General features: G+C 47.1%; 1 protein-coding gene across 3 annotated transcripts in view; it reads right to left on the bottom strand.

Annotated features, from left to right (window-relative positions):
* Positions 1 to 12116: 12116 nt before the first annotated feature.
* nnt (nicotinamide nucleotide transhydrogenase) overlaps positions 12117 to 16000 on the bottom strand; it is a 41600-nt gene continuing 37716 nt past the window's right edge. For all 3 annotated transcript variants that reach the window (XM_035389998.1, XM_035390000.1, XM_035389999.1), the window contains exons 21-22: positions 15653 to 15768; positions 12117 to 14088 (exon numbers count right to left, since the gene is read on the bottom strand). In XM_035389998.1, the coding sequence (XP_035245889.1) occupies positions 13942 to 14088; positions 15653 to 15768 (263 nt within the window). In that variant the 3' untranslated portion in view covers positions 12117 to 13941. The remainder of the gene's footprint in view (positions 14089 to 15652; positions 15769 to 16000) is intronic.

The raw sequence follows: 16000 nt of genomic DNA on the forward strand, positions 1-16000 counted from the left end.
GGTGACGGGTGGCTGGGTTTGTCCTGCGCAGCTCGATAGCGCTAAGCGGCTAACGAGGCCGCGGCCGGGCCCAGGTGATCCCAGGTGATCTCAGGTGATCCCGGGTGATCTCAGGTGATCTCGGGTGATCCCAGGTGATCCCAGGTAACAGGAACGCAGTCCTCCTCAGGGTACTGTCTGTGATTAATATGCCCTGGATCTGGGGATTCTCCTCTTTCATATTCCATTCGGTTCTGTGGGGGTTGAGTTTACCGTTATGACAAACCTGCAAACGAGATCTGAGCAGAGGATCCAGCAAATGAGTCAAACTAATGAGAACCTGATGGAGGCTGATGGGTATTTATTTATTTATTTATTTATTTAATATTTATTTATTTAATATTTATTTATTTATTTAATATGTTTAACTTTTAACTTATTGAACTGGGTATTACATTTATTTAGGGAGAAAAGTAAATCAGTGATGGCAATCAATTACAATATGAATCATTTTATTAGTGGTCTGGTCCACAGCTGCTACACTGTTCATTACTAAAATACTTCTATTTAATTAAATATGACTTTTATATTAATGTGAAAAAGCAGTTTTATGCCTCATTATGCCTGTATGATGCACAAAAGGCTTCTGCACAAATAGAAATAATGATAATATGATGATGATTCTTATTAATACAATTATGATCACACGCACACACGCACGCACGCACATGCATACACACACACGCACAGTCTCTCTCTCACACACACACAAGCACACGCATAGTCTCACACTCACACACACACACACACACACGCAGTCTCACACACAAGCACACGCACAGTCTCACACACACACACACACACACACACACAGTCTCACACACACACACGCATAGTCTCACACACACACACACACACGCATAGTCTCACACACACACACACACACACACACACGCACAGTCTCACACACACACACACAGACACACACACATGCACAGTCTCACACACACACACACACACACACTCGTGATTGAGAGATGTTCCCGGCTGTAGAGCTGAAGTGTCTGAGGGCTTTGCCCATGCAGTAACAGACACATGATCGAGCAGGCGCAGCGAGCGCTAACCCGCTAACCCGCTAACCCCCGCTCCCCTCGCAGCGCTCCCTCGCACGCTCAGTGTTGCTCCCACACCCCCGTGGCACGGAAAGGCATTGTGCGCACCCCCACCCTCCCGCCGCCCCGCCAGACCGCCCCCCCGCTCACACAGCACCACGCCATGAGGGCAACACAAGCCCGCGCTGATTTCCCAGCATGCCTCGGGGCACACCCTCTCCCAGCACAAAAGGGGCCCTGTTGTTATTTGCATTTTTCCACGCCATTTGCTTATCGATTGAGCGTGAGCAGGAGTGCCTCTCTCGCTGATTAAACGCTTGGGGAGCGGGGTTCGAGCGGGGTTCGAGCAGGGTTCGAGCGGGGTTCAAGAGGGGTTCAAGAGGGGTTTGAGCACGGTTCGAGAGGGGTTCGAGAGGGGTTCGAGCGGGGTTCGAGCGGGGTTCGAGCGGGGTTCGAGAGGGGTTCGAGCGGGGTTCGAGCGGGGTTCGAGAGGGGTTCGAGCGGGGTTCGAGCGGGGTTCGAGAGGGGTTCGAGAGGGGTTCGAGCGCGGTTCGAGAGGGGTTCGAGCGCGGTTCGAGAGGGGTTCAGGCAGGGTTCAAGAGGGGTTCGAGCGGGGGCACCTGAGGCTCGGAGGAAAAGCGTGTCGTTCCTGTGACAGGGAGCAGACGACCCGCATGGGGGGCTGCAGCGGGGGGCTCTCGCCTCCCTCAAAGGAAAGAAAGAGAGAAAAGAGAGAGGGATGTTTTCCTTTTCATGCCAGGGGCTCTGAAACCTCATCCCTCTCTCAGCCGCTTTGTTCTGCTGGGCGGCCGGCTCCTCTGACTCCTCCTGACACCCGACCCCCTCTACCTGCTCTCCTCTTTGTCTCGCCGTCACCTCTGCTCTCTCCCTCTCTTTCTCTTCCCCTCTCTTTTACCCCACTCTTTCTCCCTCTCTTTCTCTCCCCCCTATTCTTCTCTCCCTCTCTATCTCTTTTTCTCTTTCCCCTTTCTCGCGCTCTCTCTCCCTTATTCTTTCTCTCTCTCCCTCTCTCCTTTTTCTCTTTCCCCTTCCTCACTCTCCCTTTCTATCCCCCAGTCTCTCTCTCATCCTCACTTCTGTGCTTTCCCTCTCTCTCCTTCTCTCTCCCTCTCTTTCATCACATCACATCACAGTCGTTGGCATTAAGAAGCCACTGAAAAAAGCCCATGAAGAAGAATCTCTCATTTTTAGGAGACCTGGCTAAGAAAGCAGGATACTCACCGCTAAGTGAAAAATGAACTGTGATGGAGGATGCCTCATTCTGAGAGAGTGCCTTTCATCCTCTCCAGACTCAAACAAACCCTGCTGGAGGTGCAGTGCAGAAACGCGAGTGCAAAAGAACATGAGACTATTTTTAAAAATGACAATACTGTTAATCAGAGGCCAGAAAACAAATTACACGAAGGGCGGTTGTGCGTGAGAAGGGCTGCCCTCCGCCCCTCTGCTGTGCTGGTACTCACGCCCCTGAGCTCAGAAAGGGGCCATTAGCAGATCAACAGGTGTCCCAACAAGGGGTAAAAAGTGAAAAGACCTGTTTTCTTAAGACTGAAAGAAAACAACAACATGGCTATGCTGGTCTGTGCAATATATTCTAACCCTTTATACCTTCAAGAAAAATAAAGCATGCTGGAGTGACACCAGAATATCTTTGTCTAAACAAATGTTGGAGTAACACTGGAGCAGTACTGGAGCAACAGCTCCTCGTTAACACGTTAGAATAACTCTGGACTACCTGTCCTCTCAAACCCACTGGGTACCTGTCCTCTCAAACCCACTGGGTACCTGTCCTCTCAAACCCACTGGGTACCTGTCCTCTCAAACCCACTGGGTACCTGTCCTCTCAAACCCACTGGGTACCTGTCCTCTCAAACCCACTGGGTACCTGTCCTCTCAAACCCACTGGGTACCTGTCCTCTCAAACCCACTGGGTACCTGTCCTCTCAAACCCACTGGGTACCTGTCCTCTCAAACCCACTGGGTACCTGTCCTCTCAAACCCACTGGGTACCTGTCCTCTCAAACCCACTGGGTACCTGTCCTCTCAAACCCACTGGGTACCTGTCCTCTCAAACCCACTGGGTACCTGTCCTCTCAAACCCACTGGGTACCTGTCCTCTCAAACCCACTGGGTACCTGTCCTCTCAAACCCACTGGGTACCTGTCCTCTCAAACCCACTGGGTACCTGTCCTCTCAAACCCACTGGGTACCTGTCCTCTCAAACCCACTGGGTACCTGTCCTCTCAAACCCACTGGGTACCTGTCCTCTCAAACCCACTGGGTACCTGTCCTCTCAAACCCACTGGGTACCTGTCCTCTCAAACCCACTGGGTACCTGTCCTCTCAAACCCACTGGGTACCTGTCCTCTCAAACCCACTGGGTACCTGTCCTCTCAAACCCACTGGGTACCTGTCCTCTCAAACCCACTGGGTACCTGTCCTCTCAAACCCACTGGGTACCTGTCCTCTCAAACCCACTGGGTACCTGTCCTCTCAAACCCACTGGGTACCTGTCCTCTCAAACCCACTGGGTACCTGTCCTCTCAAACCCACTGGGTACCTGTCCTCTCAAACCCACTGGGTACCTGTCCTCTCAAACCCACTGGGTACCTGTCCTCCTGGCCTTCGCTAATCCCTCTCCAGCCTCCTTCCACATTCCTGAGCAAACAGACATCTTAAAATACTCCCAGCATGCCCCACTCATGTGGGACTCTGGCTCCATTCCAGAGGTGCCTTTTCCGGCCGTTTCCCGGGCGATACTCACGGAAACCCCCGGAAATGTGCCGATAAGCGGCACCTCTCCCGACAGCCCAAGTGGTTGGCGTGTGACAGGCGGAGATAAGAGGGAAGGGCGTGCGGGCGGGGGACAGTCACGCTGATTGTTTATTGTTCGGCTCTAAATGCAACATTTTAGATCTGTCACCGACCCACCAGCATCACTTAGGCCTAAAGAACATCCAGCGTTTAATGTCACGCAGAACAAAGGCTTCGCAATAAATGCACATGCGTGCAAACTGCCCGTCAACTGACTGCACTTTCCGAGAAGAGTCTTTATTGCCCTCGGCCAGCCAGACACACACTCTTTAATGCATGTGTGTGTGCGTGTGCGTGTGTGGGAGTGTGTGTGTGTGTGTGTGTGTGTGAGTGTGTGTGTGTGTGTATGTGTGAGTGTGTGTGTGTGTGTATGTGTGAGTGTGTGTGTGTGCGTGAGTGTATGTGTGAGTGTGTGTGTGCGTGAGTGTGTGTGTGAGTGTGTGTGTGCTTGTGTGTGTGCATGTGTGTGTGTATGTGTGAGTGTGTGTATGTGTGAGTGTGTATATGTGTGAGTGTGTGTGTGCTTGTGTGTGAGTGTGTATGTGTGAGTGTGTGTGTGTGTGTATGTGTGTGTGTGTGTGTGTGTGTGTGAGCGTGAGTGTGTGTGCATGTGAGTGTGTGTGTGCGCGGTTTTGTACATTATCGTGTGTTTTATAGTTCCACTGACCTATGGTATGCACTTATTGTACGTCACTTTGGATAAAAGTGTCTGTCAAATAAATGTAATGTAAAGTAATGTAACGTAAAGGTTCACTGAGCAATATTTCTGAGATTTCAGAAGGTAATTGAGACGTCCCAGGCTGTCTGGGAGGTCGAAACAGCAGTTATGGGAGCATCTTTCACCCGCTCACTTTAAGCGGCTGCCGACTGCCAATGGGAAGATTTTTATACGACCCTGAGATTTCAGTCTGATCCTGAAACTGTATCTGAGACAGCTGAAACTGGGATAAAACTGAGCCGTGTGTGCCCAGACTCAGAGGTCCCGCTGTGCGGCCAAAACACTCTCTTACTGTACTCACAGATGGACATTACTGTTCATTGAGGTAGCAGTGAAACCTTTCTACAGTTACCATTCAAAAGGGATAAATCACAGACTCAATGGTATTTCAGTGGTTTAGTTCCTAAAATATAAGAGGACTCTGGTGTCCAGGAAGCAGATGCATTCTGCATGTCTGCGTGTTCTCTGTGTAGGCCCGTTTCTGTGCATTCTGAGGAAAAATTAGGTAAATTTCACTACACTTGCAAAAAACAAATACACATACACACACACACACACACACTCACACACACACACACACACTCACACGCACACGCACACGCTCACACTCACACGCTCACTCACACTCACACGCTCACGCTCACACGCTCACGCTCACGCTCACACTCACATACACTCACACACACACGCTCATACTCACATACACTCACACACACACGCTCATACTCACACACACTCACACACACACGCTCACACTCACACACACACACACACAGTATGTGTCCTGATTTAGCAGCTCTGTACTGGGCAAGTACACTGCATTACATTTATTTGGCAGACACTTTTATCTATAGTATAGTTGATAGGAGTCACATTATTATTATTATTATGATAAAAATAATAATAATACATAAAAGTTATGCATGCAGGTTTATGGACTTCATTTATAAGACTGCACACATAACTGGAAAAGCATTTATAGAAGACTGGTGAACGTGGGTCTGAAACAGCACCCCCTGCTGGTGAAGCAACATCATTACTCATCATCATTACTTTATTTTACCTGAGCAACACATGAAGAAGCTCCTTCCGCCGTAAGGCTGCAGGACCAGGGCCTCCGCCAGGGCGCAGTGCGAAAGAGACAGCGAGGCGCCTGAAGGGGGCGCTGTGGAGCGGTCTGCCCGGGCGGGTGAAGTCATCAACACCTCTTTATGGCTCATTAGGGTCAGCCTCCAGGGTCTTCTGAAGTCAGGTGAGTCGGTGTGATCAAAATGGCTCCTGAGCACGCAGCATTATACGGGAGAAGGGGTCATCTTTACGGCCGCTTCTGGAGCGATAGTGCTCCTGATCAACGCTGTCCGGGAGCTGTGTGTCCTTATGAGAGTTTTATATGGAGAAAGCTGAATGGAAAATGGCCTTAAAACCACTCAGGAAAGGCCTCTGTTCTAACAGCACAACACAGCACAGAGATTAACCCACTCATTCAGAAAGGCCTCTGTACTAACAGCACAGCACAGCACAGCACAGCACAGAGATTAACCCACTCAGTCAGAAAGGCCTCTGTTCTAACAGCACAGCACAGCACAGAGATTAGCCCACTCAGTCAGAAAGGCCCCTGTTCTAACAGCACAGCACAGCACAGAGATTAACCCACTCAGTCAGAAGGGCCGCTGTTCTAACAGCACAGCACAGCACAGAGATTAACCCACTCAGTCAGAAAGGGCCGCTGTTCTAACAGCACAGCACAGCACAGAGATTAACCCACTCAGTCAGAAAGGCCTCTGTTCTAACAGCACAGCACAGCACGGAGATTAACCCACTCATTCAGAAAGGCCTCTGTTCTAACAGCACAGCACAGCACAGTACAGCACAGAGATTAACCCACTCAGTCAGAAGGGCCTCTGTTCTAACAGCACAGCACAGCACAGAGATTAACCCACTCATTCAGAAAGGCCTTTGTTCTAACAGCACAGCACAGCACAGTACAGCACAGCACAGAGATTCACCCACTCAGTCAGAAAGGCCTCTGTTCTAACAGCACAGAGATTAGCCCACTCAGTCAGAAAGGCCTCTGTTCTAACAGCACAGCACAGAGATTAACCCACTCAGTCAGGAAGGGCCTCTGTTCTTACAGCACAGTACAGCACAGCAGAGACTAAAGCACTCAGTCAGAAAGGGCCTCTGTTCTAACAGCACAGCACAGCACAGAGTCTAAAGCACTCAGTCAGAAAGGCCACTGTTCTAACAGCACAGGGATTAAAACGGCACCAGTGTAAATATTTACTGCGTAGTTCTGCCAACATTTTCCACTCAAAAAGAACCACATTCACCATCTCTTGCGCAACACATCTGATTGCCAACAGTTTGTTGACTAAAATACCAATTTACAGGAAAATCCAAACATTCCTATGCATTCACCTGCTGTGTGAGTGCGTGAGTGTGTGTGTGTGCGTGTGTGTGAGAGAGAGACAGAGAAAGAGAGAATAGCATGGCTGAAAGTGTTGTGTGACAGTGTGAATTACACTGTTATTCAGTGTCTACAGGCTAGACTACTGATCACACAATCCTTCTACAGGCAATAATCTGACAAAAGATCCCTTGAGCATTTCATTTAAAAAAAATAAGCAAAATAACAACAAAAACAGTAGATGGTAATCAAAATGTCATCATAATGATAATGCTTACCTTGGGCAGTGATCATAGCATGTCATGATTACATTTAGAATCACATTTTCTAGAATCCTATGCAATGTTTACAGAAGAAAACACAGGAAATGTTGTGGCATGTAAGTACAGTGTATTAGTGAGCTTCCTCCTTAATGACCGTGTGCTCGTTCAGCAGCGAGGGGCTGCAGGTTCTAATTAGACCCCTTCTGTGTATGACACGTCAGTCAAGCTCCGAACAACACCAGCACACCAAGGCCTGCATTCACAAAGCAGCCCACAGAAATACCACTGGGGTAACAGAAGCACAGACACCTGGCCACTGACCCAGACTGGGGCAACAGGCTCACAGACCCCCGGCCACTGACCCAGACTGGGGCAACAATCTCACAGACCCCCAGCCACTGACCCAGACTGGGGCAACAATCTCACAGACCCCCAGCCACTGACCCAGACTGGGGCAACAATCTCACATATTCTAGACTGGTGCGCAAAAGCTCACTTTAACTTTACATTAGAGAACATTACACTACATTAGAGAACATCACACTACATTAGAGAACATTACACTACATTAGAGAACATTACACTACATTAGAGAACATTACACTACATTAGAGAACATCACACTACATTAGAGAACATCACACTAAATTAGAGAACATCACACTAAATTAGAGAACATCACACTACATTAGAGAACATTACACTAAATTAGAGAACATTACACTAAATTAGAGAACATCACACTACATTAGAGAACATTACACTAAATTAGAGAACATTACACTAAATTAGAGAACATTACACTACATTAGAGAACATTACACTAAATTACAGGCATTCGGCAGAAGCTCTTACACTGAGAAGACAAGTGCATAAATCAGGGCTGAAAGGGTCAGTAACCCTAGAGCTGGGAGATGAACGCTCAGAGACCAAGGAATGTGAAATCCTACGATCGACTGCGAACTAGTGCAGCCTGTGAGGGAAGATACACCAGGGTTACACAATAACAACACAAATAAAGCACAATTTAGTGGAATATCGAGACATGCCATGCCACCCCCGCTGAGCTCAGCAATCAGAGGGGGTTCCCTGTGGAGCAGAACCAGGCCCTCCAGCCTCCATCCCAAAATTTTCATTCAGGGGACAGAGACAGAACACCAGCTGGCTAATAAAACCGTTTTAAAAGGACACTCTCCAGCTTGTTTACATTTCCTAAAAACTTTTAAGTTAACCGAAATGTCTGTGTAAACGAACAGCAGTCCACAGAACTTTGATCTGCACTTTCACATTATTTGTTCCAACATTATACACGTTACCTTTGATTCCTTGGGTCTGTGACATCACATCTCCATGGATCTCGGCGTCCTCTCCTTCTCCACCTGCTGATTCCACAGACGCTCTTTCTCCTGCAAGGGCTAAAAGCGGTCACGTGTCCACAAGGCAAGCCTCAACCAGACGGCCAAAACCGGGCTGGGTTTCTGAAGCTCACTTCCTGGGCTTGTTGGGAGATGCTGCTCACTAGTGCCAGGGTGGTTGGATCCAGTATAGGTGTTTCAGTCACCCGTTTCAATGCAAGTCAATGGCGACAATACGATCAAAATATAAAGTTAATGGGCCTCATTGACCAAACATGCGTACAATCATATTGGATTGTAAACTGTGTGTAAGAACGTTTCCACAAACATTTCAGCTTTCGTCATTTTTTCATGGCTGTTTCCTTATGCTAATCACATGAACAGGATTGTGCATTAAATTTACAAACAGTCAGCATTCATCATCTCATACACCTGGGATATGCACAAAAACAAATGTCTGCACGTGGCATGAATCCCATATTGGTTCTTCTTAAAGGAGTAACATGGTGGTTGAACGTGACACTTCCCAGTTGTCTTTAGGCAACAACAAAACAAATGTGCATATTTTTTTTATTATTCAGTCATTTCAATGTACTTTAAAACGTATTTTTCTAAGCCTAAATTTCCCACTATAAAAGTTCACCCGAACCGTCTGCGCGTGGTAATGAGAACTGTCAGTTAGCTATGATTGACAGACCGTGCCCCGTTACCATAGCTACCCCCATGATACGCGCTCTTTTTGGGAGACTTTTCATAAGCTAGCTAGCTTAGTAGTATATCAAGTATCGATAGATAGCTAAGGTAAGGACGTTGACTTATATCCAATTATAATTTTTGCTATCTAGCTAGCCAAGTTAAGATAAAAGCACAACTATAACGTCCTCATAAAAGCAAACTAGCTAGCTAATGTTATCGATAACATTGCCTTATGAAAGCAAACTACCTAGCTAGCTAACGTTAGCTAGCTAGCTAAATGAATATAACCAGAAATAATCTAATAGTCCTTAAAAGGCACTCTAATTTAAGTGAACCTAACGTTAGTCAAATATTTGCATTGTCTTGCCTGTAGCCAGGGGCGCAAACGATGGGTCCATGGGTTTACGGGGCGTGGAAAGGGGAGTGGTTACTGTATTCGCGACGCACCAAGTTGACAACTTTCTCAACCGGTTGAAAATAGGACGATAAATTTAAAACGCATATTTCTCCAAAAATACAGAACACACATATTTAATACTTTACTCATTGTGTTTCTTCAATGCCTCTTGTGTAAATAGCACATAAAACCGAGAAAGTGAAAATCACCATGGTACTCCTTTAAGAACATTTTTAAGTACAAAAGTAGGAACCATTTTTAAGTTTGGTGAATGAGGCCCAATTTTTTCCCAAAAGAACATTAAGTTCCAAAATGTGTTTTTTTTAAATCTAATGTCTCCCCATGTGCCGATTTGTTAAGTTATTGTTGCATTTATACAATATTGTGACATTTGGTGGACGATTCGGGACAGTTTGCATCACTGCCGAATCGCTGCCTCGCACGCTTAGCAGAGGACCCAGCCCGGCCCAGATTTCATTACCCCCCCCCACTGCACAGCCTCTGGCTCCAATTTGTACAACACGGCGGGCTGAAAATAAAGTTTCAAAATACTGTCCACAAGCCCAAGTCAATGGGTGATGTCACAGTCACTTCATCCATATGTTTCTTCGGTCTTCTGTCTGAACATGGGCGCATGTGCGCAAGGCAGGGCCAAACATGTTCAAATCAAACCAAATCTATTTTACTTGTATAGAGTCTTTTTTTTATTTATCTTATTTTATTTATTTTTTTTTTTTTTACAGAGGACTGTAACAAAGACGTGTTACAGAGTAACAGCTGGGGAAAAATTGGGGGAAACCAGGCCTGAACCCCCAAAAAGCGAGCAGTGAGGTGCCCGGTTTGCACACGGCCCGATATGAGACTGAAGAACAGATGGGACGTGTGACCGGAGCAAGACTTACGCACCCCCCCATCCCCCCCAACACCCCCCCACCCCCTCGTACCCCCCTCCTCCAACCCACAGCGTCCTGTCGCTCGTAGGACGCCAAGTGTGCCTGCGTTCGCTCCAACAGAGACGCAATCCCTGGTCATCCAGGGCTGCTCGGAATGCTGGCATTCCCTCAACTGAGCTGAAACACCCCAGGTGGATCTCATAGCCTTAATGCAACACTTATGGTCTCAGCAGTGTGATGAGTGAGGGGTGCATGTGGAGGGGGAATAATATATATCAGCATAAACAGACACAGTGAGCTCCATAATGTTTGGGACAAAGACATACTTACCTTGATCTGGTGTCTGTACACCATGATTTCGGCTTCCTTGACGTTCGTTGGCACAACTCTGGTCGTCATGTTAACAAATGCCAATAAGACTCCAAAAACAATCAAAAGCCTAGAATCAAAACTAGATAGTGAAAGCTCTCTTACATCTCCACTAAGGAAACAAATGAACACACCTGACTAATCAGAAGCACTTTTGTCCCGAACCTTAAATTTCCCAGAAATGAGGGAACTATTTATATAAGTGCTGCAAGTTCTACATGGTGAAACCAAAAATTTTGAAAACAACCTTAAATAAAAGCTTAGAATGTGCACAAACCACGTGTGAATTGTTTGATTACAAATATGGTGAAGTACAGAGACAAATCAAGGAAAAAAAGTTCACTCTAAGTATTCAGATAATAAAACTGGGTTGTAAAAAAGCATCAAAGACAATACTGTATCAAACTCATGGCCTGGATCGGTCACTCAAACTCACACTTCAGTCTGGCTCTCTGCCGGTGTAATTCTGAGGAGTCAGGACAAGAGGCAGATGATGTCCTTGTATGACCTGCATTTCGATATTAGTCTAATGGGTATGTGTGAGGGACTTAGTCAAAAAGCTGTGTGAGATCAGTCTAATCGTTTAGTGAGATCCTGTACTTAGACTCAGTCTAATCGTTTAGTGAGATCCTGTACTTAGACTCAGTCTAATGGCTGAGTGAGATCCTGTACTTAGACTCAGTCTAATGGCTTAGTGAGATCCTGTACTTAGACTCAGTCGAATGGCTGAGTGAGATCCCGTACTTAGACTCAGTCTAATGGCTTAGTGAGATCCTGTACTTAGACTCAGTCTAATGGCTGAGTGAGATCCTGTACTTAGACTCAGTCTAGAGAGATCCTGTACGTAGACTCAGTCTAATGGGTTAGTGAGATCCTGTACTTAGACTCAGTCTAATGGCTGAGTGAGATCCTGTACTTAGACTCAGTCTAGTGAGATCCTGTACTTAGACTCAGTCTAATGGCTGACTGAGTGAGTGAGATCCTGTACTTAGACTCAGTCTAGAGAGATCCTGTACGTAGACTCAGTCTAATGGGTTAGTGAGATCCTGTACTTAGAACGAGGAACCAAGAAGAGGCAAAGGAAGAGGCTAGGTCAGCATTACCGGGTAGTTTATTTAGGGCAATGTTCCATGACCAACCAGAGAAAAACAGTCACATTATTTCATGTCTCCCCACCATGGAAAACAGAAATGTCTAAAAGGCATTTCTCCCCCCCATTTTGATTAGATTTTTTTTGCTACAAATACAGGTAATAAAGAATGAAAGTACTGCACAAAGAGGGACTTTTCTATATAAAAATACTCTGAGGGGACTGGAGGGTTGGAAGCTCAGTCCGTCTGTCCCTACGTTTCATCCCTTTTGTCAGGTCCCGTCTTTTCTCCTCAAACAGGTGAAAATAAAATTAAGAAAAAACGAATGAAATGCGTGATCCATGAGTCAGTCCAAGCAGAGGAAGAACCAGGTGATCCTTTTAGGGGTTGTTTCTACAGGTGAGCCTTTTAGGGGTTGTTTCTACAGGTGAGCCTTTTAGGGGTCGATTCTACAGGTGAGCCTTTTAGGGGTTGTTTCTACAGGTGAGCCTTTTAGGGGTTGTTTCTACAGGTGAGCCTTTTAGGGGTTGATTCTACAGGTGAGCCTTTTAGGGGTCGATTCTACAGGTGAGCCTTTTAGGGGTCGTTTCTACAGGTGAGCCTTTTAGGGGTCGATTCTACAGGTGAGCCTTTTAGAGGTTGTTTCTACAGGTGAGCCTTTTAGGGGTCTTTTTCACAGGTAGGAGTGGAATGGATAAACGTCAGAGAGAGAGGGAACAGGCCGCTCCCACAGCTCAGCACAGAGACACACCCACGCAGGACGCACAGAAGCAGGACGCGGAATATTTTAACGTAAACCCACGGAAGAGGAAGTTGGTCGGGTTAAGAGCGTAGGAGAGGTAGGGCTGTTGTCATGGAAATGGAAACGGTGGGCGGGTTCTCTCGGTCGTGGTCTGGTCCCGGTGTGGACATCGGTGCGTTTGAAACCGTTTGTAAAAACAGAGATGACTAAACTGCACACATCTCGTCTCCCAGGTGACAGGAAGGGCAGCGTAAACTAATGTGATTTCCTCAAATTTACAGTAATCAGCTTTTTAATACTATCTGGGAACATTTCCTCACAAAAAAAATGTAGCTTTGTTCTACAGTATGAAATCCTAAATGCAAAACCTAAAAGTTGCAACTGAATATTAAGCCAATAATCCCTGTTCTTCGCAATGTTTTCTTCTCCTAAATGAACTACCTTTTTGTTTTTATACTTCATCTGATCTCAAAATCCTTCAAATTACTGTAAAACCAAGAGGGAACCCCCAGGAATATTGGAATCGAAGGTATTGCTCAAGTTTCTGTGCCATAACAAGGACACAGCTACGCGTAACATCGTCAGATTGCACTGATTCACAAAATACTACATTCAGGAAAACAAAAAGTGACATGATCCCGAACCAGACTGGTCGTGTCATCTACGACTTTTCAGAGCATTAAAATACCAAAAAACTTCATAGTCCTACGACGCTCAGACACGAGTGAGTGCTCCCTTTAGTTTTTACAAACAGAACTGCTAGGGTACATTAACCAAGACCAGAGTCTATATAAAAAACCTGCCCTTGCAGTCTAATTCATTTATTTATTTTTGCTAATGGAGTAAAAATGATGCCAATTTTAGCTGAACTAAGTGTCTGTTAATCTAGTACCTAAAAACTAATAATCGCAATATTGCAGCTAATAATAATAAAAATACCGTTTGAAATGATCGAATAAGGGGGAGAAGGGGGTTGCCAGGAGACGTGAGGGCGGAGTCTGCGGTTCTGTTTCCCGCTCCTCCCTCTGCACGTGCTCAGTGCGCGGCGCGGTTGGCCGCGGCGCGGGCTCGGGCGGAAGGTTCCGGGCTAAGAGGAGGCCTCGCGGACCTTGGCCTGCAGGGCGTCGCAGGTCTTCTTGGCGTCTCCTAGCAACATGGCGGTGTTGGGCTTGTAGAAGATGGGGTTGTCCACAGCGGCATAGCCCACGCCCAGAGACCGCTTCATCACCACCACCTGCAACGAAACGTCCCGTTACCCTCCCCCGAAAACAAGCAACCATCGCCTGGGCGACCCATCCCTGCACCTGAAACGCTACCACCCCCTGTGCAGCAAAACGTTCCGTTAAAAACACTGTCCACCATCTTTCTTCAGGGCCCTAAATTCATCTGTCAGAGAGCAGAAACAGAGCCGCTGTGCTCTGTGCAGCAGGAAGGCTGGGCCTCCAGCCCATAAATCCAGCAGATCATGTGTTTATGATCTCTCATGAGCGCCACTGAGAAACAGAGGCAGCCCAAAACCTGCAGGAACGGAACAGACATCTTACTTTCACACACTGAGCTTCTCCAAGCAGTCCTGAGGAGCTCTACTGTCCTGGTCCCAATACTTTACCCTCGACTTTACCCTGAGTTTTCCCCACATCTAATTCTTGCTTCAGGTTTTTAAAAAAGTGTTAAAAAACTAGTGAGCTCATATTCCCTGGTATTGCAGGGAAGACCATCATTTAGAGCTTTTTCAACAGGGGGTCTGGGGGTCCTTGAAGGTACTGCAGGGGGTCCCTGGCCACACTTCATATACAGTGATGTATATAACTTATGATGGGGGTCCCCTGCACGACTCTGAACCTGGGTGAGGTCCCTGGGGCGGAGAATGTTGAAACCACCAGATTTAGAGCATTTATGTCAGAAAGAAGAGATGCTGAAGTTGAGCTGTCAGTAGCTTCATAACACAGAAGAAGTGTCAGTGTCATTAACAGAGCAGGTCCTGAAACTTGGGCTGTGTGGCGTACAAACCCTGCGGCTGAGCGCATGGCGCGGATTCCGGAAAGTTCCACGGCAGAATAATAAGGGTGGGAATATAAAAGCTGTTTGTCCTGCTTTTATCGAACACACTGGAGGACATCTGGAAGAATCCAGCGCCCCACTCCTGACCTCAAACCAGCGACCCACCGGCCAGCTCTGATTGGGCTGCCAGTCTGCCGAACCGGCCAATGAATGGTCGATGAGGTCGCGTGGGCAGGGCAGCGCCCCGCCCCCAGCTGTACTATGACAGGTACGCCACGAGCCGCCGCCCCCCAGGGAAGCTCAGCAGCCCCCCCTCCAGGGAAATAACACACCGAGCAGACAGGTCCGATTCCCAGACTCACTGAGCATCTGCGACCAATCAGCACAGGTGCGTGCAGAAGACGACCCCGGATCACCCCAAAAAGAGAAGGGGGCGCCTCGACCCCCTCCCAGGCCTGTGTGGTCCTCCACACCACCACACTCCAGCAGGCTATCTGTCTCATACTACACAGTGTACCTGCATGACCCATGCCAGAACTCCTCCAAAACTCTAGGGGGCGATGCTGACACTGATCAGATGGCTATTCTTACAGGCACCATCTCACTTACTGGTGTGAAAATCACAAATGTGTCACAAACTTCTGAACATTCTAATGCTGATGTAACAGTCACTACTGGCAACTGACACCAATCGAGTTCTAGAACACAGAATTAAAAAAAAACCTATTCATAGTGTTCATCGACAGAAATCAGAAGAATCTGCATTTGATGGTGTGCCTGTGGCTGGACCTCCTCACCTGTTTGGACTTCCACACCTCCAGGACAGGCATCCCAGCGATGATGGAGTTGGGGTCCTCCTGGGCTGCGGAGTTGACCGTGTCGTTCGCCCCGATAACCAGTACCAGGTCCGTGTCTGAAAACCACCAAACACAGGCCGCAGTTTTAGCACTGACACATTACTTTTACAACAAAACCACAAGCCCTACGTGCACCCAGAATAATTTAATTCATACATCTTATTACATATTCAACATATATATATATATATATATACACATATATATACATATATACAGTTGAGGTCGAAAGTTTCCATACACCTGCAAAGCAAATTTATTTCATGGCAGTTTTGAGGTTCCAATTAT

Source organism: Anguilla anguilla, chromosome 14 (assembly GCF_013347855.1).
Source record: "Anguilla anguilla isolate fAngAng1 chromosome 14, fAngAng1.pri, whole genome shotgun sequence".
In the NCBI taxonomy this organism is placed as follows: Eukaryota; Metazoa; Chordata; class Actinopteri; order Anguilliformes; family Anguillidae; genus Anguilla; species Anguilla anguilla.